Source organism: Gambusia affinis, linkage group LG05 (genome assembly GCF_019740435.1).
Source record: "Gambusia affinis linkage group LG05, SWU_Gaff_1.0, whole genome shotgun sequence".
Taxonomy (NCBI): Eukaryota; Metazoa; Chordata; class Actinopteri; order Cyprinodontiformes; family Poeciliidae; genus Gambusia; species Gambusia affinis.
Genome location: NC_057872.1, coordinates 16,518,949 through 16,544,462, shown reverse-complemented (window position 1 = coordinate 16,544,462; position 25,514 = coordinate 16,518,949). Strand labels below are relative to the sequence as shown.

The window sequence follows — 25,514 nt, the reverse complement described above, 5'->3', positions numbered from 1 at the left end:
GGTTGGGGGGTCGGTGTTACAGGAGGGAGAAGACACATGAGGGCACCACATGGCTGCAGTTAGAGCACGTTGATGTTACTGAGATCCAACCCGGATCTCAGTAACATCCGGGTTGGATGGGCCTCACCTCTGCCACGCTCGCTGGATGATCCGTGCGGCATCGTTCCTCCTCGCCTGCTCCTTCTCATGCTCCCTCCCACCAGACTGCGTTTTCCTGCGGGGCCTTTTGTGATCTAAAGACGAGCTGCTCCTCAGTGATGGAGCTTGATGTCTGACCTCTGAACTTGGCTCTTTGTGGTTCCGGTGCTTGCGTGACGAGTGACCAGTCGTGGCAGGGTCTTTCTTTCTGCCGTCCCTTGAGTTCGCCTCAGCTCGGTCTGCAGAGGAGGCCGTTACGGATGCAGCGGACGCGACAGAGGAAGACCGTTCTCCGGCAGCTTTGGCCGCTGTGGGAGGTGTAGGTTTAAGAGTGGGGGGTTGTCTAGAGCCGGCGGGAGAGAGAAGCTTCTTCAGCCGGCTGTGCTGTGAGGCTTCGGGTGGAGAGCGGTCGCCGAGGACAGGGCTGCAGCTCAAAGCTTCTTGTCGCTCAGCTGCAAGACTTCTTCCAGAAATCCTGATCTTCTGGCCTGACAAGGCAAAAGAAAAAGTCAATTCAATAGCTCACGTGGAAAAATATGACTCAGTAGTCCTGTTTCCATCAAGGTTCTTTATACCTTGATGGTTTTGAAGTAACGTAAAATTTGAAAAAAAAAAACGCCCTGCATTTTGTTTGGAGAACATTGCAGAGGTAATTAAATCAATCAATGATGATAATAATAATAATAATAAAAATCCCATCTCTGACCTGAACTCTGAACTAAATACATCTCTGAACTCTGAAGTTAAGCTTTGGAGCTTCAGAGATCTTCCCTGATTTGAAAACTTGCCGTTTGTAGTCCCAGCAGAAAGAGAGAGTTTGGATTCATCCTCCAGATCAATATCAAAACCCTGAGACATTTGATTTCGCACAAGAAGGTGAACATCTCATGTCCATGTTCATCATTTAAATGAGATACATGTATTCATCTGCTTTATGTTCAGCTTGTTGAATATTAATTAAAGCAAATGAAAATGAAATGTGTCATTATTTTTATTTAATTATGATGGATTTTTTATTTTATTTTATTGTGTCTGTCAAAATGACGGACAGCGAAAAAAGTCTAGTAACCTCTGGGTGGGAAACTCTCATCCACTGGTGGATTTGTGCCTTACCAGAAGCACAAAACTCATCTTACATCGTGTTTTTTTGTTTGTTTTTTTTTTACAAAAAAGCGTAGCATCAACTTCTGACAAAATTACATTTTACAAGGCCCGGTCGATTCACTTCAAACCAGCAGATGGAAGGAAGCCTTTTCACATTTTGTTTTCTGCGACATCTTTAAAATTCACTCAAAATTCACATCACAATTGGATGGAAGCCTGGCTACAAATACATATAATTTCTCTAATAAGGAAATATGTTTTTATTATCATCATTATGTTGTAATAACACAGTGGAGTATTTCTTTGGCACCTTTATGCCTCCCCTCTTTGACCTTGGCGTGTGTCTTTGTGTCGACAGACGAGTCGTTCACGGTTAGGTCTTCCACGATGTTCGTTAAGGAGCGCGCCTCCTGCTCTGCTCTCAGAAGTGAAACCCTGGGTTTGTCCGCACCGTCCGCTCCAACATGCTGTGTCGCGCCTCGCCTTCGCTGCTCTTCTTCTCTCTTCCTAAAAGAAAAACACAAAATGAATCGCAGCGGCCGACAAGAAAGGCTGTGCTTAAAAGGTGAAGATTTTGAAAAGAATTGTGATAATTAGCAAAGCTAACAATGAAAAGATTTGTTTTTTTTATTGAATGAATATTGTTTTACAGCCAACCCGTGGTTTAAGTTTTTCCTTAATTGTACCCCTCACCTGCCTGCTGAGTTTTTAACAAACATCTGAGACTTTCATACAGTACACACAGGTGGACTTTGATTTATTATAAGGTGTCTCCTGAAGAGAATTGGTGTAACTGGGTTTTATTGAGCAGCATCAAAGTACAGGGGGGTCAATCATTTTACTTCTACTTTACAGTTACCTCTTTCTTTCTATTTAATTTCCTTTCCTTCTAAGCACTAATTAATTTTTCTGTAATCATTTAGCAACAGAGTGAGCACAGCTAAAAGAAACATCTATTTAAATTTCCTCACTTCTTTAATACATTTATGAAGTGAGAAAATCAAAAAAAGAATAATTTGTTCCCTGTTTGAAAAAAAAAAAAAAATCTACTAATTAAACCAAAGGTGAGACTGGTGAGCAAATAACCAATGAAGAGCAAACTGGAGGCCAGAGACAGAGAGAAGATGCATCTGTTTACCTATGACAGAAAAAGAGACCGATGAGGAGACGAGAAAACAAAGACTAAAACTACAATGAGGGACAAAGAGGCAGGAAGAGACACCGTCAACAAATACATAGAAAGATAAATGGATTTCCAGTTGATTTTGTGTTAAGATTGACACAAAGGGATGATGAAACTGCATCAATAGTTAGGAATCAGCGTACCGGTGCGGGCTGCTCAGAGAGAAAGTATCTTCAAATATGCTAAGTGTGTGTTGCTGTGCGCTCCTCTCTCACTTGGCCGCATCCTTGCGCAGCTGCTCGTGTCGCATGAGGAGCTGCTTCCTCTCTCTGAAGGCCTTTCGGACGGTGTAGCCCTTATAGACGGCCTGGATGGTGGCAGCGGCGATGTCCTGGATGGCGGCGATGGACAGAGCGCCGTGCTCCAGCATGAACTGGGTCACCTCACTGTGGCCCCCCAGTAAAGCGTAGTCCAGAGGCGTATATCTGCGCAACAGAAGCAGCGATAGTCATATAGCCGTCTGCCTGGCCTCGGCTCCAACGCCTCTCTCCTCACCTCTCCTCGGTGAGCTCCATCTGGTTGGGGAAGGCGTGGTAGCCCAGGAGCAGCTTCACAGCGTCCAGGTACCCGTTGTTGCAGGACCAGTGAATCGCAGTCCGCCCCTGTGCTCCCACAAAGAAGAAACTCGGTTCATACGACCTTCTTTTAACCCAAATCAAACACATGTGCAAGCGTATCTTGACCTCCTTGTCTTGTATATTTGGGTCAGCGTTGTTTTCCATCAGAACCGCCATGCATGTGATGTAACCACCGTATGCAGCACACTGCAGCGGAGTGCGTCCTGCGTGATCCTGCAGCCGGACACACATCGAGACAAAGAAACGTCTCATTCTATGCTTCGACTCAAACCTTTAGAAAAACCAGACGACCTTGTGATCAACAAAACTTTACGCTTTTTCAAGGTTTTTAGCAATATTTATTTGAACTGCCTTCTCACTCTTTCCTTTCCAGTCTATGGCCCGTTTAAAACAGAAATAAAGTATCAGACCATTTTAAATTAGAAATAGGATTTATTTTTCATTTATTAGACCGTCTGACTCTGAAGGCTTTATCAAAGGGTCCAAAGCCCAAGAGATAAACTATTAGTGTCTAAATGTCAAAACCTACATGGTTACTATTTCTTATTTTCTTATAAATACAAAAAATTATACTCTTTAACAGAAAATAGTAAACGTAGTTTGTATAAAATTTGGCATAAACAAAACGATAAGTCATTTCCATGACTTCTACAAAATAGTGCAGATAAATTTTTTTGAACCCAGCCTGTTTCTTTTCTCCTCAAGTCTGTAAGCGTCCACCATACCGTCTACCATCATGGTTAGCTACACATAAATCGGTTAAAATAGCTGCCAAAATCCAAAGATCACTTCACAACTGTGGCTCTATGGTAGAGTAGTCGTCTTGCAATCGGAAGGTTGTAGGTTTGATTCCAGCTTCCTCCTGCCACATGTCGATGTGCCTCTGGGCAAGGAACTTAACCGATCTGTTTGTGAGTGCGAATGGGTGAATGTGACTCTAGTGTGAAGTGCTTTGAGTGGTCAAAATGACTGGAAGTTCAGTCCATTTACCATTCAGTCCATTTACAAGATTACGAGAAAGTCTGAATCATAAATGACTCTAATCAAGGTCATTTACTTTCAAATAAAGACAGATGGCTAATCCTCGATAAGTGAAGAGTTTTCTTACTTTTGCCCTTTAAGGATAAAAGCAGATGAAACCTCATCTCAAATAAAATAAAACCCAATTAATCCATTATGCAGAGACCCCAGGTTGGGATTTGAAACCAGGACATTCTTGCTGCGAGGCAGCAGAGCTACCAACTGTGCCACTGTACACTTTAAAAGTGAAAAAAAAAAAAAAAAAACTCTTAAGTTCTCTTTTAATTTTTGAAATATTTACATCAGTACCTGGACGTTGGGACTGATCCCGTTCTCCATCAGTATCTGGCAGACCTCGGCGTTCCCCCCCAGAGCCGCCCAGTGGAGAGCTGTGTGACCGTCCACATCAACCAGCTCCACACAAGCAGAACCTGCATTTATTTGTTTTGGAAATATAAAGAACAACAACGTTGTTTTCCACAGTGACAAATACAGAAAGTCTGGGTGCCCTGCAGGGATCCGCGTTAAAACACAAAGAGCATTTTATTGGCCGTTCATGTAGTAGATTAACTCAAAGTGGTGCCTAATTGTAAAGTGGAAGGGCAGGGAAACATGGATTTCAATATTAAGATACGGCATTATGTACCCTAAAAGAGTAGTATGCATATGTGTTCAGCCCCATTGACTCCCTAAATAAAACTCAGTTTAATAAAATATATTCATAAACTACATGAGTGTAATTTAATCTCAGTATGAAGACAAACATAAAAAAACTAAATACAACACTTCTGAGGTTTACGTTAGTAAACAAACCGTAACTTGGACTACAAAATCTTTGTGAGAAATGAAAATGGCGGATTTGTAAAGCTATTTAGCCGGAAGTCCATGACTTTGTTTAGCAAGTCAGCAGAAAAAAACATAACAGTTCAAAAAGTATAAACAGGAACAGAAAAAACTGGACGGACTGAAAAATTGACACTTTTACTATTTTGTTCACTGTTCAATTAAAGCATCAATAAATATTTGAAAATACAGTTACCAGGTCCAGCTTAATCATACAAATCAGATTTCTGTATGTGACTGGTCTAGAGAGGAAAGTTACAAATGGGAATGATTTTCCAGAGCATCACTTGTGTTTGGGGGGATTTAATTGCAGTGACACAAAGTCAATGTCATATAGTTACTTAAAAATGTGGTATTATTGCTCTCACAATAATACCAGAAGCTATCGCGATTAAACTTTAAGTCCATATCGCCCACTCCTGGTATAAAATCAAACTAAGACACAACGATTTTTGTGGTTGTGATGTGCCAAAATGCAGGAAAGTGAGAGAAGTATAAATACAGTTTGCACGACGCCATAAAACTGCATTTGCCAACGTGTAAGAATCACACCCACCTTTGATGAGCGTGAGGATAACATCTTTGTATCCCATCTCACAGGCACGAAACAGCGGCGTGTGCTTCATGACGTCCAGGGAGTCGACTGTTGCTCCCTTCTCCAGCAGCAGCTTCACCGTGCTCACCTGGCCCGACAGGGAGGCCGCATGGAGCGCTGTTTGAACAACAATGATTTGAACGTCTTTTAATTGGCACAATAAACACCTTGGGGATGTGTGAATCACTTCCTCCTGCTCACTGTATCGAGTCAAGAGCGTGATTCAGTGATTCAGTGACTCAGTCAGTTCTGTCACCCTTCGCTTAGCATGACTCCAGCATGGATAAACTACTCCCAGCTGGTTAGACCAAAGCAATGTTGCCATGGAGATTATGCGCATACACAGTGTGTCATGTATGTCAAAGGGGAGGCCTAACACAACTCGGTTTGACCCAGTTCTGTGTTTTCCTTGATGCTATCCCGTCTGGTGTTATGAGGCTTCTTAAGTCCTCTATAACTTCTGCACTGACTCCTCCATGTCTGGACCCTGCTGGCTCCAGTCAGCAGGGTGAAAAAACAACTGGGAAATACATACCTTATTAATGAAACACATTGTCTCCATTCCAAATGTGATCTCTTATTGGAATAACCTTGAGTCAGACCTGAACTGGGAGAAAAATCCGATGTGTTCTGCCTAAATATTTGATTATTAATAAGTATCTTTTAAGATTTTATCCCTGCAGGTTCTTATATAAAGCACATTGACGCACTGTAAAACATTTGAATGTGGTTTAACTTGAAACTGAAAGCCCACCTGCTGCCTTGAAAATGCAATTTAAGTCAACAAGAAAATTGTTTTGGTTTTAACTGAGAAATTAAAGTTTATGAAGTTAATTTAAGGACAAGAGACGAGTTGTCCAAACATTGCTTTTTTAAGTTTATTAATCTTGAATAGTGAGTTTCAACTTAATGATTTTAACTTAATTATATTTTAAAATAATTACTTCACCATATGCAAGAAAAAACTGTGCTTACCTAGTTAGAGAGAACACATTTATCTATTATTTTTACTCACACTATCAGTTTATTTTACTTTAGAATCATTTACATTCTTGTTTCAAATTGAATTAACAAAATTTCTGATCTCATTATGAATTTTATTAAACATCACAATGAATTCTGTTCAAAACATTTAGTGTGAACAGGACATTATCCTCAAGTTTAAAAATAAATATTTGCCTTAATAACACACAAGAGTCAGATCAATTTAACACACTTCCACCTCACTCAACACAGGATACAAATATGCCGCTAAGCATTCTGGGAAATAGCTCCCACTCCTGTCTTTTCCTCCTTTCAATGTTTCTCACCGGTGCCGCCATACTTGTCGGCCATGTTGATGTCGATGCGAGGGACGAGGGAGAGCATGGTGCGGATGACTTCATCGCTTCCCTTCCCGGCGGCCCACATGAAGGCCGTCCGGCCCTCCAGGTCGGGCTCGTCTTTCACAGACGGGTGAGACAGAAACACGCCGACCGTTTCCTTCAAGCGCAGAGAAAGACAGCAGCAGTCTATTAACGGTGTTAAATGGACTCATTATGACACAAGAGGCAACAGAGGACGTCGCAGCCTTTTGTTCCAAAAAACCCCAAAATTTCCAATAAAGGCTGCGGGTGGTAATAGGTGGGTTTTGGATTTGTACGCACTTCCGAATTGATTTATTTCTTGTAAAAGTAGAGACAAAATAATTACTAAAATCGTCTTGTAACTTAGTTGAAACGAAAAAAAATAATCTCAATTTAATGTTTGAAGGTACAAAAAAGTGGTTTTGAATGTATGAAAAAGTGGTAAAAGAAATAATAATCATTTTGCAAAACCTCCCGTCCACACCAGATATTTGCCAAACAATCCTCCACCAAGCACCCGGTGTGTTCTTAATTACTTAAATTAATGGGAGGGTCTAACAATTAGCAACGATTCCAAATATAAAAATTAATTACAAATTTTGGTTCTAAATGAACTTAAACATATTTTAACTACCCAAAGAACAAAACTAAATTGGTAGAAATTATAAACTACAAAAAGTTAGCATAAATGGCCACAACAGAGGATAACAATTTGCCATTGTTGGGAAAGTTTTAACTCAGCTAATTTGTCTGAGTTAAACTCACAGCGTTGTTGCTCTGAGCCCCATAATGCAGCGGCGTCGCTCCTTGGCTGTCTGAAGGAATCGTCCCGGACGTGTTTCTCTCCAGCAGCAGATGGACAATTTTTGCATGTCCTAAAAAAAAAAAAATAAATCTGTTTTCACATCAGGGGGAGATATAATTGGAGAGGTAGAGACATGAATCAGAGAATCTGAAATGATGGCTGAATAATTAAAACTCTATTAACAGTGGATCTCCAAAGTGTGAACATTCCTAATAAAAAGGCACAAAAGTTGAGATCATTTCAAAACATTGTCCCCGCTTAATGCGACATTTATCTTTTACAACAAAACTGAAAACAAAAATTAGTTCTCCACAGTTATCTTAAGAAAAAACCTGCAGCTTTTCAAAAAATAAATAAATAAATTATATTTGGACAACTAGAAAACCGTTCTGCTCCTCCAGTGAAGCCGTTGTTGGTTTGGATCTCTTGATGTTGAAATAAAAAAATCCCTCTTCATCTTCAGCTTCCTGTGGTCAAAACTGACTGATACAAGTTTTCCTCCTGCCTGAAATAAACCTCAGTTTCATGTGAACAAAGGGAACCCTGGATCATAACGCTGCCAGAGTTTCCGTTTCTGTGTTGTTTGTGGATCTTCCTTCATGGAAATGTACAAAATGATCAAAATTTGTTTCATCAGAGCCTAACACACAGTCTCCCACTGGAAGGTTTTTGCTAGTTCTTTATGAAAAGGCTTCTGTCTAGCAACTCTACTTCTGAGTCCAGATATATGGAGATTATATGTGATTATTGTCACATGAGGAACACAATCAGTCCTTATGAGAAATTCATGCAGCTCCTTCAGTTTCTTGGAAGCATCGCTGACCGGCTTCTGTCTTGACGTTTCTTCAGTTCTCGGAAATGTCCAGTTTCTAAAATGTCTCCACTGTGCCACTTTACATATGGACTATATACTCTTCTCCTGACTGATACCTTTATGTAGTGAGATATTTGATCCTTTCTGATCACTCTGTGCTTTAATTAAAGGACTAGCTGAGATTTATTCCATGTTAAAAACATTCATTACATTTTGGCAGGTGTGAAGTCAAGTAATCTGAATTCAGGTTAAATGCATTTATGCTTTTATTTTTTTACACTGATTGCAGCTATTAAAGCCAGGAGAACCCCACTGAGGTCTATATTGTCTTAGATTCATATTTTGTTGAACACAAATCTGTCTTTTTATCAGCACTGTGTGAATTTTCTACTTGACCTTATACTTTTTGTGTCACTAAACATCCTATTTGTATATTCGGTACATTACTGCTAAACACAGTCAGAGTTTGTCGTGGGATCTTCAGGCTTCCTTCATGTCTTCCATGTAAAAATTTCCCCATCCTTTGTGTTCAGTTTAAAATGTGAAATAATGAAGTTTACCATTATTTTTTTGGCTGATATTGATAATGAAAAGGAAAGAAAGGAGAAAACAGGGGTAGGATACAAGAAAGGAAAGGAAGAAAACAAGAAATTAATCACAGAACAAAGGGAGGACGAACATGAGGTATGGAAGGACAGAGAGAATAAGAGGAAGGAAGAAGAAAAAATAGAAAAAGACAAATAAGGAGGACATAAAGGACAGCAAGACATGATTAAGGAAGGATGGAGCAGGAAGGAGCAGAAAGGAAAAACACAAGGAAAGAAAGGAGGAGGAAGGAAGGAAAGGACACCAGGAAGAAATATAAAATGAAGGATGGGCACAAAGGAGGAATATATGAAAGAAAAGATGGAAGGACACAAGGGAGGAGGGAACGATACAAGGAAGGAAAAAGGGAGAAACGGAAACAAGAAAGGAAATAAATAAGGATGACAGGAAGAAGGGCAGACGGTAACGAGGAAGGGAAGAACACAAGGAGATAAAGAAAGGACACATTTAATGAACTACACCAAACAAGGAAGGGAGCTAGGAATTGAGCAAGATAGGAAAGACACAAAGGAGGGAGGAAATAAGGACACAAGAAGGACACAAGGAAGAAAAACAGGTGACATAGAAGGAAGGAGAGTGAAGGACGGTTTTTTGGACAACAGTATCGGTAATGAGGCCTGAAAAATATATAGAAATATTAGATTCTTTCACACTCTTATTCTGTTTTCCCGACTTATCCAGATCTGGAAAATACTTTGAGCGACGGGGAACCTGTGCGGCCCACGTGTTTCCACTCACCGAGCAGTGCCGCCCAGTGCAGCGGCGTTCTGAAGAGGTTATCGTAAGCCGTGACATTGCAACCCTCATAAGACGTTAACACCTCAACCACTGCCTCGTTTCCATCGGCAACAGCAAAGTGCAAAGGCGTCCGACCCTCGTAGTCCTGCCAGTTCAGCAGGGACTCAGTGGGCGCTGCTTCCTTTACACACAAACATGCAGACTGATGAGTGAGGATGGCAGATTTGGACGCGTGTGTGCGTGTGTTAGTGTGTACCAGTATGCAGTGGACAGTTTGCGTGGCGCTGGCCTCCTGACTGTGTGCAGCCCAGTGCAGAGGAATCTTGCCCTCGCTGTCCGGGATGCCGATGTTGGAATCGTGCTTGATGAGAAGGCGGACGTGCTCCGGTCGGTTATAAAATGCTGACCAGTGAAGAGCGGTTTGCTGTAAACAGGCAAAAAAAAAAAAAAAAGGCAACAGACAGAGATGGATGAATGAGGCTGGAGGAGACAGAGGGATTGCTGTGGGGCTGAGGTTTCCACTTACGTTCAGAAAATTACTCCACTATGACACGGTCAGGAAATATGAAGGAACGTGCAACACAAAGCTTGTATTGAAGGCCCCGCAGCGGCCCAGAGATCCTAACCCAGATACTGACTCCATGACGGCTGCTGAGCTATTCTGAGATCTGCTGAAACCACTGTCATCTGACGCGATGATGCATATTGGATTATTACAAAACTAAATACTGATGTCAGATACACATCAGCTCCTGCAGACAGAAGGGACTGTGTGTTTGTGGTCTTATCAGGAAAACACAGAACAAAGACGCAGATTGTTGCATCGCTTGCCGTTGTGTGCGAGCGCGATTCAAGGAAACTATCCTGAGCCGGTCAGTTATCTCTCCGCAGGTTATTGGTCAGACGCCTGGACCGGCTGCTTTCTAATTGAGAAATTACAGTGAGAAAGTATTCCTACCGCTTGAACTTTTTACATCTTAATCTACTACAGCCACACACTTCAGAGTATGTCATTGAGATTTTATGTCAAAATTCTAAATAGTTATCTAATTTCTTCCCACATAAAATTCTGAAAGGTTTTGCAAGCATCTACTATTTCATGCATCTTCTTCATTCAAGTCAACACTTCGGTCTGCTGCATCTGCAGCCGCAACGTTTGAGGTATTTTTTTAACCAGCTATGAACATCTAGGGACTGAAATCTGTTCCCATTCTTTCCAGCTTAACAGCTCAACCTCAGTCAGCTTGGATGACTATTTGTCTGTTTTCTCAGTCTTGCCGCAGATCCCTAATTAGACTGGGCCGTTCAAATGCATCACTATGCTTTGATCTAAACTATCCAGTTGCAGCTTTTTCTGGATGTTTAGGATGGTTGTCCTGATGGAAGAGTGACCTGCGTTCAGGCTCATGTCTTGTATTGTTTTCCAGGATTGCACAAGATTTTATAAGTTTACTTATGTTGCGCCAATTTACAACAAATGCCGTCTTGAGGCATTTTGCAAAAACAAGAAGTTGTTTTTGTTTCGATTGGAGTTGATGGGGAGTGTTACAACTCCACACAGCACTTTGCATGTATGCCATTAAATCTACTTTCATGTGAGCAGAGCAGCTTCTTCTACATGTTTGCTGTTTCCCCTGCATTGCTTCTAACAAACTGCAAATGGAACTTCCTATTGCCTTCTTTCAAAACTGAGTTCCCTCTTGCCACCCTTCCCCAATGGCCAAATTCACAGAGCAACTGATTGGTAGTTGATCTTTCTGCATGTTGTTCTATCTAAACTGTGGATCTCTGCAGCTCCTCCAGAGTTACAATGGGCATCTTGGCTTCTTCTCTGATGAAGGCTCTCTTTGCACAGGTTGTTTAGGTGTCTTAGTAGGTTTGGCATTGTGCCCTCACCTGATTACGGATGAAACAATGCTTTTTGAGATGTTGGGTTATTGTTTCATAATCTCACTCTTCTTTAAACTTCTCCATAACTTTCTTTCTAACCTGTCTGCTGTGTGTCTCTGTCTTCATGATGCTCTTCTAACAATCCGCTGAACAGTTGGGTTCATAATCACATTCCAACAGGAAGATTCAACTTACTTACTCTGAATTTGGGACAATATGAGAGCGAAGGGCTCTGCATACAGATGCAACCCACACTATTCAGATTATGACTCTAAAACTTTTAGTTTCTTTAAACTTTAATTGTATTTGTTTTGGTCTAGCACAGGAAGGGTCAGCAACCTTTTCCATTCAGAGAGCCACTTTTGCCCCCGCTACTACAAAATAAAACTTGCCTAGAGCTGCAACAAATGATTTTTCAAAATATGTACTACATAAAATGTTTAATTATAAAAAATAAAAAAAATACACTAGAATGTATTTCTATATTCAGAATAAAATTAAACCTTTATTACAAAAGAAAAAAATGTGCAATGACGTGAGCCTTTTCTATAAATATGAAAAATTAAGAAAGACAGAGAGCCATGTTTGAATATAGTTTTTTTTTTTAAAGTCTATTGTAGATATTCAAAGGACATTCTGCACATGAACTTGCTGAAAAACTCCTGAATTGACTATTTTCTGCATCCATAATCAATTCCATTTTGGTTTTGTAGGAACCACAGGTTGCAAGCCGCCGGTTTAGTGCATCAAATCCTGATAAAATGCGTCGAAGTTTACGGCTGTAACGTGAAACAGACAGAGGCGGATGAATAGTTTTGCATGCATGTGTGTGTGTGTCCGGATTATAGAACCTTATTTTTGTCCTGCGTGTCCACCTCTCCAGGCCCGATGTGTTTGAGCAGCAGGGCGAGGGCTTTGGGAGACGGGTGTCGCGTGGCCAGGTGGAGGGGGGTCATGCCCTCCAAGTCCTTCTGCAGACAGTTGGCACGCCTGGACAGGAGCAACTTCAGGAAACGCACGTTGCCCTGCAAACACACCGCCAGGGTGAACCGTGCTGATGGGAATTTCAGAAATCAGCCATTCTTCTCAACGGCAGTCATGAACCGGCAGGAGTCACGCACCCCCCCCCCCTCCGCCCCCCCTACACACACACACACACACACACACAGGGCTTTTTCAGTGGCGTCTGCTTCAATCCGCAGGTCATCTATCTCCGTCCCCTTCCTCCTGCCTCGCTACTGAGCGCTTGTGATGAGCTGTTAAACAGTAAACAGCGGCCATGTCTGCCTGTCATCCCCCTCCACATCATTATCACCCTCACTCCTGGCCTCTTTAACTACCGGGCCCCCTGGGTGATGCATTGCAGCGGAGAGCTCAGGCGACGGCAGCGTGCGCACGTGTGGCTGCGCTTTTGTATATTTGCCTTTCTGAGGATGCAAAGCCACAGTCTGACAGATCTATCTTGTGTGTGAGGATGCATCTCGACTGTGGAGGAGAGTGTGTGTGTTTGTGTGGGTAGGTGCGCGCGCGTGGCTGTGTGTGTGTGTAATCCTGTCCTCTCCATTCTCAGTCCAATTAGATCAGTAATCCCTGGTCTCTCTTGCTGTCTCAGCCACTTATTGATCAGATGTCAAAGAGACAGGGCTTCCCATCACTTGCATCCCCCAACTCACACACACACACACCCACGCACACACACACACACCCACGCACACACACACACACACACACCCACACACACACCCACGCGCGCACACATCCCATCGCTGAGATCCTACCCAATAACCTATTACCTCCCATCTCTTCTTAACGATATGATGATCCTGCATCAAAAGTAGCGACATTAGTATTATTGTCACATATGGCTGTGTTACAAAAGAGCATGTTCCTGTTTGTCTCTTAAGCATGATGTAGAATAACTCTTTACATATAAAAGCATGAGTTACACTGCAAAAACACAAAAGTATTTTTGGTCTAGTTTCTAGTGCAAATATCTTAGTGCACTTGAAATAAGAAAACTAACTAACAAGTGAACTTTCAGCAATAAATAGGAGCTTGAATATTGATGGAGTGGTACAAGACATTTTTCCCATATAATAAGAGTAAAATATCTTTTTTCACTGGTAGATTATTTCACTTATACTAGTACTTTTTTTAATCAATATTAAAGAATTATTGACTTAAAACAAGTTCCTAGTTCTTGCTGAAAAGTTACTTGTAAGTTATTTCAAGATATTTGGACTAGCATCTAGTCTGAAAACACTTTGTAAGGTGTTGTGCAGTGTAAAGACTCACAGCTGCAGTGTTTGTCCTTAAATCATTATATATTAATCAATAATACCCCAAATAAACCCTCTGGCTTTGGTGGCAGCCACTAGGGGGCACTAGCTCCCCACTTGAGCTCATTTAACTTCACTTTGATTTTCATGGGCAGCTTTTTTAACCATATGTTTAACAAAATTTATAAAGAACATACGATGCATAAAACGGTAAATGCTTGAGTTTTATGCGTCGTATGTCCACTTTGCATCTGTGGGCGTCGGTACCTTCTGTGCTGCCAGGTGCAGAGCGCTCCTCTGGCTGTGGTCCGTCTTGTTGACCGAGGCGCCGGCCTTCAGCAGAACCTCAGCGCAGTCCAGCCGGTCGGCCAGCACACAGTACATCAAGGGGGTGCGGCCAAACTGGTCCTCATGGTCCCTCAACTGGGGCTCGGCTACACACGCACAGTCAGAGTTAGTTATTCTGCGTTTGAAAGAATAAGTTTTACAAATTTACTCATTTCTGCTCCTTGTCAAAGTAATTTTTAAATGAACTAAAATGTCTGTTTTCCTTCACAACCAGCTTCTCTTCACATCTACTCACTAAAATCGTATAAAGAATGTGAATAAACAATAAATATATATATATATATATATATATATATATATATATATATATATATATATATATATATATATATATATATATATATATATATATATATATATATATATATATATATATATATATATATATATATATATATATATTTCACTTTTTAGGTTAATCTTGAAACTTTAATTATTAATTCTCTGGTATATAATATGATAAAGAGGCTCATCTTTCTCTTCTGCTCTTCAAAATGGGAAAGACCAGGATAAATCAGGAAACAAGAACATTAAAAAAAATATTTAAAAGTTTTATACAACTGAGACTTTGACAAACATGGCTGGATGAGCCTTTTCTCCCAAACCAACACAAATTTAAAAACCTGCCATTTGCTAAACTTCACTGGAACTGTCAGTTTTTTTTTTTATTTGAGACCAACTGAGCCAACAAGCTGCAGTGAAACATCTCCTGCTCAATCAATCAATCAATCAAACTTTATTTGTATAGCACATTTCAGCAGCAAGGCATTTCAAAGTGCTCACTGTTACTGTTAAGTATGGTAGAGGATGGGTGATGCTTTGGGCTCAGAATCCGTCTGGACGATTGATGCAATGAGATTTTCTGAGACAGAAACTTTTAAAACTGCTTTTAATAATTAAATGAGTGTAATGTACTGATTATTAACTACAATCAGAATGCATGTGTGATTAAATTGAGATTATGCCTCAAGATGACATTTGTTGTGAATGGTCACTATGTAAATAAGTTGAACATAACTGGTTTCTCTCACAAAGGCCTGCAGAACCTTGTCACTGTGGATGTTACTGTAAACTATTTGAAACGTTGACATTTAAAAAAAAAATAAAAATCTGGTTACCTCCACCACAAAACGGAAAATGCTTGATTTGTTCTCCAGATAGGAAATCAACTGTCCTCTATCGGGATCCGGTAATATAGAAACCATGGAACCACAGAGTCTCTCAACAACTTTAGCAAACATAGTTACAGAAATATAAGCAATGCATTTAAATATAAAAGCAATAGGAAATGCTACTTTCTGCAGTTACTCTTTTTGATTTGATAGATTTTGAATAAGGAGGCTGTGTGCTTTGTTTCAGAAATGTGAACTCAACTCACCCTGTTTTACTCAATAAAGTATATTTTTCCTCTTGTGAAGGGTCTATTTTTATTAGAAGTAGAAATTAAGTGATTGTGACATGTTGAATTTCACAATATACAAAGTATGTTTCTATGTATTACATTTGTGGCTAAAATTTTATTCTGTAGGAATGAGAAGAAAATGGACTTGGAATTGAATTTTGCACTTGGACTTATTGCATAAGGCCAAGTGCAAAATTTTAAAATGTAAATTAAATAACATTCTTCAATTGTCATTTTTAAGGATTTTTACTCATCTTCAGCAAGTGTGCTAATACTGTTAGAGCGTACTGATGAACGCCAGCGTGCGTCTGACCTGTGATGAGTTTGACGAGGGCGCTTCTATCTCCGTTGACAGCTGCCGCGTGAACCTGCGAGCCGGGGGAAGCTGATCCTGGGCTGGACGTCGCTGAGGCCTGCAACAAAAACACACTGAAGGTCACAACTCAACCTAAAGCAACATACGCTTACTTATCAAGTGGGCAACATAATGAGCCGAGACAGCTTCCTGTCTGTCCTCCTTGCTCTGAGCAACACCAACAGCTCTCTATAAAGATGGCCTGCATTAAATAAGACAAACTTAGGAGAGTAAAAATGACAGAAATTTTAGAGGAAAAACATCGATTTAGCAAACCTGGAGGTGAAGAGGTTGATTTGCATTTTTTCTGTAGTCCAAATGAAATAAAAAACCACAGAAGAGTCAACAGTAGATTTAAAAATCACTCTTGACACAGCTGTAAAAATTTAATATGTTAGTGAGGCAACAATTAAATTAAAACTAACAGTAATACTACAAATACAATTAATTGAAACAGTTTCTGATCAGATTTTTACCATTTGGTCTTGCCAAGTTCACAGTGAAGGTCAATCATAGCAAATCTAAAAAAAAATAAAATAATGTTCAGCTGTCCTGGTAGAATATACCCGACATTCTCTCAATTAGATCCTTCAGCTAAAACCAAAGTTCACAGCAAGATTCAAAATAATCAGAATAATATCGCTGTACAAAGGTATCAGCCAGGAGAAGAGAATAAACAATTCCTCAGGGAACGGCAAAAAAACATTAAATCTGGACATTTCTCCAAGTTGAAGAAAAGACAAAATGGAAACTGGTCACTGAAAAAGCAAAATTAGAAGAGGCAAATTAACAGCATAACACAAATAAACAAATAATATTGTACAGTTATCAAGAACAACATAATCAGATTAAAAGAAATTAGTAGAATAATTTTAGAAAGTATACAAGATATGTATATTTGTACATATAAACCATTTATAAGAAATTCTAAAAACCAGTAAGGATGTAAAGTGATGGTTATAAAGTCTTAACAGCAGTTGGAAAGGATCTGCGATAACGCTCCTTTGTGCACCTAGGATGCAACAGTCTGTCACTAAAGGAGATTTCCAGTTGAGCAACAACTTCATGCATTTGTAGAAGACATTATTACATGTAGACATTTATTTATTTGGGATCAATAAAGTATTTTTGAATTTGAATTAAATTTGTCCAACAGTGATGTTACTCTAACTAGATTTCTTCTGTCTCCCACAAAGGGGTCGTCTTAGGACATCCTGTAGGAATGAAGAACCGATGACGGCTCTTCTAAAGAAAACTATCATGTGGCTCAAATTTCCAAAAAACCTTGTGGAGCAATAAGTTATAGTCCGCGAAGACCAAACTGGAAATTTTCGGACACAATTCTTAAAGAAATGTTTGGCACAAAAACAAAACTGCACATCCTGAAAACACCTACCGTGGCAGATGGAGGGTGGTGGCATGATGAGTACGGATGAAATTAAATGAACAATTCCAACTATCAGTCAGTTTTGATCCAAAACCTTTAGGTGGGAGTTCATGTTTTCAGTATTGTGGTCAATGCAGCTATAAATGAATAACTTCACAGGAGAAAATTACAGTTTTCTAATCTTTAGACCTAATCTGACAGAAAATCTGTAGGATGACAAGAACAGGGGCTGTGGACAAGAGACGTTTTCACAATCCGACAGATTAGGAGAACATCAGGAAGCTGGAGTGCACAAATATTTTATTAAGTAGAAGAAGACTGAATGCTGAAATTAAATGTGAAGGTGCTTCAGCAGAGATTTAGTTGAAGAGTGCACACACTTATGTGGCTAGACTACTGCAGTTCTTTTAATTTTTTAAATACTTTTACCCAAAACAGATTTCACAGCTTTAATTATTGACAGATTAAAGATATTTGTTAAATTACAAAACCAGGATTTTTTTTTAATACATTGTAAACCATTGAAGATCCCTAGAACATACCTTGGCGGACAAAAAAAAAATTTCTTCCAATAACTGAAGGCGTAAAGTGTGTGTGCGTGTTTGTGCACATTGATACATGTATGCTGGATGTCTCCTCCTGCTGAGGGGGTTAAATCTCTTCCTGGCCCCACTTAACCAGAACCCAGTGAAAGCTGGCTAATCTGCAGACAGGAAGCAGCTGGGGAGGGGGGACCCTGTGTGAGCATGTAGGAGGGGGGTCTCTCTTCATGTCTTATTCATGTCTCATTAATACTGCAGCAAGCCTGGATGTGTTTGTGTGTGTGTGTGTGTGTGTGTTGGGTTGGGTTGGGAGATGTGGGGATGAGCCCTACGGGGCAAAACACAGAAATCAATTATTGCCCCTAAACACATAAACGCTCGAGGCACGAGCTCCTGGTTACAATGAGAGAGTTTTTCCAAAACATTTTCATCACTGTGTCTAGAAACAGATCTGATTTAACACTGGAGATGCACCAATCAATCAATCAGAGAGAGGAATCTGGCAAATTTCCCTTTAAGGGCTCAGATCCCCAATCACAGGTCAAATACTGAAAATAATTTTTACATTTCCACTAACGGCGCCAACTAAGATGGACTTTGAACAACCTTAGAAATCAGATGAAGGTAAGTGGCTTATACTCTGAGGTAATCCTGGAACCTCTTTGTGCTGGACACAGAACTACTGCATCTATTAAAGAACAGTGTTTTTCTTTTCTGTGGTTTAGTCCTTACATAAAAACCAAATAGAAATCAATAAGAAAATGAGAAATCAGCAAAGAAACTTCTGATCACTGGCTTTGCACTTTATATATGGAAGGATGGAAGAATGGATGGAGCTTTTATGTAAATACCGCCATTAAAAAACCTGGCTGGAGATTTTTATTTTTAAACTCAGATGTTTATTCTGTACACAACAGAACGAGGCATGAAGTCTTTCCCCCCCACCTTTTCTACACCACTCAACACTTTATAGGACCAGGAATTTTTGAAAAAAGTCAAAGAAATGATGAAAAACCTCCAGGTTGCTGCTCTATTTTCTTCTCGTTCCACTCTTCCTCCCTCTGGTCACCTCATAAACAGCGCTCATGTAGACACTGCGTGCCTCATGGCAATTACCTGTCATGCTTCTTGCTTTCTCACGCTCCGCCAAGAGGTGGTAGGGACCTAACCCAGGGAACATCTTTGTGTGTGAAAAAGGGGGCTAGGTAGAAAAGAAATGGAAGATGCAGCACCATAAAGGTGTGTGTGTGATTATGTCGCTGCGTGAGTGCTTGGAACATGTGCCGCGTCATGGAAAGCGATCTTCCGTGAGAGGCAGGGAGTTTTTACGGCCACTTCACCAAAATTAACCACAAGCTTCTCTAAACATCTCTAATTAACAGCGATTGCTCAGACAGAAGTGTGCACATACACGCATGCAGCTTTCAATTACTAATATTAAACATGTGCAGAAAGAGCAGACATTTTACCAAGAGCTTTACTAGATTTGATGTTAAAATCATGACACAAAGCCTATGTTTCCCCTTGCAGTCTGAACTTTTCTTGCACCATGAAAATGTTTCCCTCCCTCAAATTTTTCCACGTTTTTTTCCACTTTAAACTACAACCACTTAGGTATTTTACAGCATGTTGACTAACACAACTTCGACCACTGTTATGAAACGGGAAGGAAATGATGCAAAATAAAAATAAAAATAAATAAATAAATCTGAAAAGTGTGCCATGCATTTGGACCCAGCCCCCCTGAGTCACTTATTTGTAGACTGTTATTTTGCTTCAGTTGCAGCTGCAAGTATTTTGGGGCTTATTTCTGGCCACTTTGCACTCAAAGACACAGAAATGTTTGCCCATTCTTCTTTGCAAAATAGCTTAAGCTTGGATGGAGAGTGTTTTTGAACATCAATTCTCAAGCCTTGACTCAGATTCTCAATTGGATTTAGGTCTGAACTTTGACTGAGCCAATTTATCAAAGGAAAGTGCTTTGATTTTAACCATTCCGCTCCAGTCATATGCTGGCTTTTCTCCAGTTTTGCCTGAGTTACTTGTTTGTGACAACTGTGTCTGAGTTGTCATGATGATGTTACCGCCATGTTTTACTTTGAGGATGCTGTGTCCATGGTGATGTGCTGTGTCAGATTTTAAAGCAAACCAAAAACAGAGCTTCTGTCAGGCTTTCTTTCAGAAATAGCCTTCTACTTCACACTCTTCTGCTGACAGACATTTCCACCTGAGTTCACTGGAGTTCTGCATCTCCTCCATAACTATCATGGGCATTTTTGCTGATATTATGACTAATGTTATTTTGACATACATATATATTGTAATCTTGCCATTGCATGTTTTTTCTACCAATGTGCAGACCTTTAGCATATTTTGGAATACTACATATGACTTGTTTTGTGAATTGGTACTCTACAGATAAACTCAATTGAATTGAATATAAATTAAGATATTTGCAGTGCTACCGAAATAAAGTGGGGCTCAATTCAAAAACAAAAAGCCCTTTTATAATTTTTTATTTGTAAAAAAAAACAAAAAACCCTGCATCATTATTATTCTTCCACTCTACGTTTTTTGACTACTTTGTGTTCGACAATCTCCTGAAATCCCAATAAGATCCACTGGTATTTATGGTTGTAGCATGACATAATGAGGAAAAGTTCAAGAGTTCTGAATAGTTTTGCAACCTACTGTGTTCTGATTCTTCTTTACATTTTTCAAGTGAACCTGAAAGGCTCCAGCTGCTGCAGGAATAAAGCAAATTGATTGTGAATAATCTTAAAAGCAAAAATAAATAAATAAATAAATAAAAAATCATAATATGGCCGAAAAGTGAGACAAGAGGGACGAGTCAATATCCAAATCCGTGTGTGGGACATTCATGATCGCCATATGCAGCCAGTTATAGTTTCATGAGAAACGCAGTGCTTTGGAAACACCCACCGCGCGTCCAAATTTGGCTAAAAAGGCTTTTTGAGATGCAGTGTCTGCAGTCAAACAAAGGAGGGTGTAAAAACAACACAAGTTCCCGTTGAGAGGTTTGGAGTGGTCTCATTTAGCTATTCATACGGGTTCCTCGGGGAGCGCTCGGCTTGTTAATAGGAAGACAATAACTCAGAGTAAACCATCGATCAGCGGCTGAGGTCCTGACCAAGTGATTGTGCATCTGTATGAGTATCGACTCATGCTGATGCTGACATTATTTAGTCTTTATTCATATTCTACCTCATATAACCAAAGTGACTTTAACAAAGAATCCAGACGCTTCCCTGAGACCTTTCAGCAACACTACAGGTGTGCGGCACACAAACACGCTGCAGCCTGTACATGCACACAGACCCTAACCAGCCCATCAATAGGTGCTATTGAGACGAGAAGGTAAAGAAACCAGAGTGTGCGTTTGTGCAGAGCGTTTTTTTTTTTTTTTTTCCTGGCTGTCCATCACTGTGAAGGTGTCTGCTTTTGACAGAAGACAGCTCTGACATGCTGGGTATAAACAGGGGGGAACTACACAACGCTAAGCCCACACATGCCCACACGCAGTTTTTTTTACAGTTTAAAACATACAGATTTACAGTTTATGAGTCATAATAGAGTGTGTTTAAGTTCTTAGTCGACGTGGGGCCATTATATCCGCTGTCTAGGCCACCTACATGCCCCTGTGTGTGTTTGAGAACGAGTCTGTATGTTTCAGATAAAAAGATATACGCTGCAGGAAACAAGCCCTGGGTTTTGACTGACAGCTAAAGAGGTAGGAGGAAGGATAATATCAGTCCAGAGGGATGTCCAATCTGCAAAGCCCCATTTCTGGGGGACTCCCCGGATCCCTGAAGACCAATGAGCCGGCTCCCTCGACTGGTTGGGGGCCGAGCCCTGGGGGCACAGCGGGGCCAATCAGCAGGAGGCGAGAGGGCTGAGTGACATATAGATCTGCTAATTTACATCATTACCAGAATGCATCCTGACAAATGAGCCCCCGGGGCGCGAGCCAATCACCTGGGAGAGTAATGCAATTAGGCGGGACTACAGCTGTCAATCTCACAGCCACAGGGGTCAGTTTGTGATGCCTATGGTTACAACAGGCCTGCCTGCTGTCTGATTATTAACATATAAAACACATATAAACATAAAGCTCCAGTCAGAAATTTACATGCACTCTGCATCAGGATAAATTTGATATTTAATTGGAACTTTTAAAGATTTATTTGAACTGTTCTTTATCCATGACAAAGTAAACAACTTCAAAAATCTTTTTTTTTTTTAAATTTTATGTTTTTTTCTTTTTTTATGTTGAAAAACATTGAACTGTACCCATAAGTCTGTCGCAATAATCAATTAATCAATTAATCATTCAATATTGTTTTGTCTATTGATATTGATCACATGTCTATCGTGAAATATATTGTTATTGATTTATTGTCCAGCCTGGGCTGGAAGAGACCATGTCATTCATGCTGATGATGAAAGCCTATAAACTTATGCCACTAATCTGAGCACATTCAGATTAGATGACCAGTTTGCAGTGTTGGCTTTCAACCAGTTAGGCAGCAGTCCAAAACGGATATGCTGTGTTTGACTTAACAAAGATTAGCTTGTGTCGCTCAAGAACAAACACCAGAGTTGAGGCGTGAATATTTGCAAACACCTGGGTGTTGTTTGTACCTTTTTGCCGTACGGTAAAGACGGCCAAGACGCAGTGCTGTGGACCACAAAGCCTAAACTCTGTGCAAAAGAAACTAAAAGGACAGAGGAGCGTTTTCCTGCATTTGACTGGCATGTTTTAGCATTATCAGATGTTATTATATCATACTGTTGCACTGCGCTGAGTCAGAAGGGTTATGTCCAGCATGCAGTTCATGGTTTTAGTTAGTGCTTTGCTTGTGTATGTCTCCAGCTTGGGCCCAAGAATGGTAGAAGAATGCAATTTCTTAAGAAACTGCTACCAAAAATTTTTTAGATACGAGTCCTTCTCACCTTGTCTGTGCAGTTCAGCCAGACACTCTGAAAGTAAGAGAGGTGGTGCGTTTAGTGTCATCGCATTATATCACTAATGAGACGCCTCCAGGAAGGAGGAGAGGGGGAGACAGCAGTGAAGGCTGTAAAATGAAGAAATGAAGAAAAGACCGAAGAGAAGTGGAGAGAACATGAATCGGGGGGCTGGGAGACAGATAGACCAGCTTGGGGACTTTTTCCTCTCTCTTTCTCCATCCTTGTTTGCCCCTACACCTCCAAGTCTAATTGGACTAAAACTGTGATCTAATTAAATGGCCAATTAAAGTGCAGAGAGCAATGTGCCCACTGGCGAATCAGAGGACGAGGAAAGTAATCAAATGGAAAAACAAACAGAAAAAGAAATCAATGGAAGTGATGAAAAATGGAAAAACGGAGGAAAAAAAACCAGAAAAAGAAACAATCAAAGTGATGGTGGGTTTGTGCCGCTACTTAAAAATAACTCCTCAACAAAAAAAAAAAATCAACTGCAGAGGTTTGATAGCTGTCAGCAAAAATAACGTTTCAAGTGTTTTGTTTTATTAAAATGTTTCTTTTTTCAACTTAAACTGCAAGATAGCACCCAAGATGTCTTAATAAGTAACAAATGGTGCAAAGCTAAACTTCCTGTTTATCATTTATTTTTAATATCCGCATTTTAGTCTCTGAAACCAAAATTTAATCATAACTCGTCATGTTGATAACGTCATATTTTCGTGAACATGTGTATGAAAAATAAAAATGGAAACAGAACTAACAGCACTATGAATGGTGCTTCAGTGTTTATCCACATTTGTATTTGTCTATGCAAAATAGCTGAGGTTCAGTCAGACTGAGCATCAAACATAACATCGAGTTTCAAGTCTTGCAACAGAAAGCAACCAATCTGGACTTTGACTGGTCCATTCCATTGTAGCGTTGTCTATATGTCAAGAGTCATTGTCTTGCTGAAAGGTGAGCTAAGTGTGTTTCAGCAAATTAATACGGTTTGTTCAAAACTCCAAATCCCATATGAAATAATTCAAAGTTGTTGGTGGTGAGAATGTGACAAAATGTGAAACAGTTAAAATCAAGAAACAGTCACTGAACACTTGTGTCTTTAATCATGGGCAATTAGAAATTAATCTAAATTTGTAAATCTGTTAAAACACATGGAAACTAAAACTAATGTAAGAAATAATTATGAATAAGACTAGATTTCTCTGTCCTTCTTCAAATTTACATTACTTTGTTTTCTAATGCAAAAAATTCCAGAATATAAATTTTTGACAAATGATTTGAGCAGGTCAGTGGTTTGTTTTTTCCTCCTCAGAGGGAACTGATTCTTCCTCTCTCCATCTGTGACTTTGTCCCACACTGGGAGCCCCCCCTATGGACAGCTTTAGCACATCAAATATTAATGCTGGGATTCAATTCAACATCTAATCTCCTTTACAATTAGGGAGATGCAGCACCCGCAATTAGCTTTGTTACACGCAGCCTCTACAGTCTTAACTCCTGAGGGGTAATTACAAACTGGAGACCAACATACATACAAACAATGAGAATAAAGGAAAGGTTCTGGGATTTGAATGTCGGAAGCTGCTTTAGGGTTTTGGATTCTTACCATATCTTTGTTGAGGGGGGACACTTTAGAGGATTCTTCCCAGTTCAGATCATCCTCAGTGGGTGAGAAGACACATCCAGGTCCCCTACCTGGTCTGATCCTGGCTCCTGGCAGAGCAAAGAAAGACGCTCACTCACGCTGAGACCGACCCACCTGTCCACACAAATAACTGCCAGTAAAACTCAGTTACTGTGCTGAAGACAGACGTAAGGATGACAGAGACTGTTAGTTTTTATACTTGATCTTATCAGATGTGCCTTACCGGTATCACGATATGCAGAGGTTTTAAAATGTTCCAGCAAAACTTTTTCTTGTTCAGTTCCTATAATTTTAAGTCTTTTCTGGTTTCTCAATCTTTGTTTTAAAAAAAATATTACATTTACCACAGAATATTACAGCTGCAGTATGTTTGATTTTTACATATTTGTTAAAACTGTCACCAAGTTGTGACAGTTTTTTATGAGACAAACAATCTGTGAAAAGATCAACCTTCTCCACGTCCTCCTGAATTATTATTGCCATCTAAAGAAATGCACCAAAAACAACCAATCAGAGCTAGGAGGAAGGGCTTAGGGCTGTCAATCAACTATGTGTACTCGCTGTTCAAAGTGCTAATGGTGGAGAAACAATTTACCTTTACAGGGAAACTGTTTATCCATCGTTATCGGTGGCTATGCTAACTAGCCTAGCATTCACAACAGTCTCTGCTATCAGGAAGAAGATGAAGCGTAATAGAGGGGGAAGCAGACATGCCAGGGTGATTGACAGCGCTAAGACTCTCCTTCTCTCTCTGATTAGTTGTTACTAGTTTAGCACCGTGACAAGGCAGAGGAGCACAATTTCTACACAGACTATCTGATACCATCCTGTCATGACAGAGTGACAATCTCAATATGTACAAAAAACAAATTTCATAAAAGTTACATACTATAGCTTTAAATTATGG

The 25,514-nt window shown here is 40.1% G+C and overlaps 1 protein-coding gene across 4 annotated transcripts in view; it reads right to left on the bottom strand.

Annotated features, from left to right (window-relative positions):
* The window catches only part of invs (inversin), a 31,490-nt gene that overhangs the window by 4,938 nt on the left and 1,038 nt on the right, over positions 1-25,514 (bottom strand). For 3 of the 4 annotated variants that reach the window (XR_006370728.1, XM_044117903.1, XM_044117905.1), the window contains exons 2-16: positions 24,569-24,721; positions 16,003-16,102; positions 14,207-14,373; positions 12,512-12,685; positions 10,027-10,194; positions 9,771-9,951; positions 7,573-7,682; positions 6,772-6,943; positions 5,423-5,578; positions 4,333-4,454; positions 3,109-3,216; positions 2,921-3,027; positions 2,641-2,850; positions 1,553-1,749; positions 128-626 (exon numbers count right to left, since the gene is read on the bottom strand). Coding sequence is in view for 3 of the 4 variants with exons in the window: in XM_044117903.1 (XP_043973838.1) it covers positions 128-626; positions 1,553-1,749; positions 2,641-2,850; positions 2,921-3,027; positions 3,109-3,216; positions 4,333-4,454; positions 5,423-5,578; positions 6,772-6,943; positions 7,573-7,682; positions 9,771-9,951; positions 10,027-10,194; positions 12,512-12,685; positions 14,207-14,373; positions 16,003-16,102; positions 24,569-24,571 (2,474 nt within the window). In the remaining variant the exon portion in view is untranslated. The remainder of the gene's footprint in view (positions 1-127; positions 627-1,552; positions 1,750-2,640; positions 2,851-2,920; positions 3,028-3,108; positions 3,217-4,332; positions 4,455-5,422; positions 5,579-6,771; positions 6,944-7,572; positions 7,683-9,770; positions 9,952-10,026; positions 10,195-12,511; positions 12,686-14,206; positions 14,374-16,002; positions 16,103-24,568; positions 24,722-25,514) is intronic. The other variant, XM_044117904.1, reaches the window with a different exon arrangement.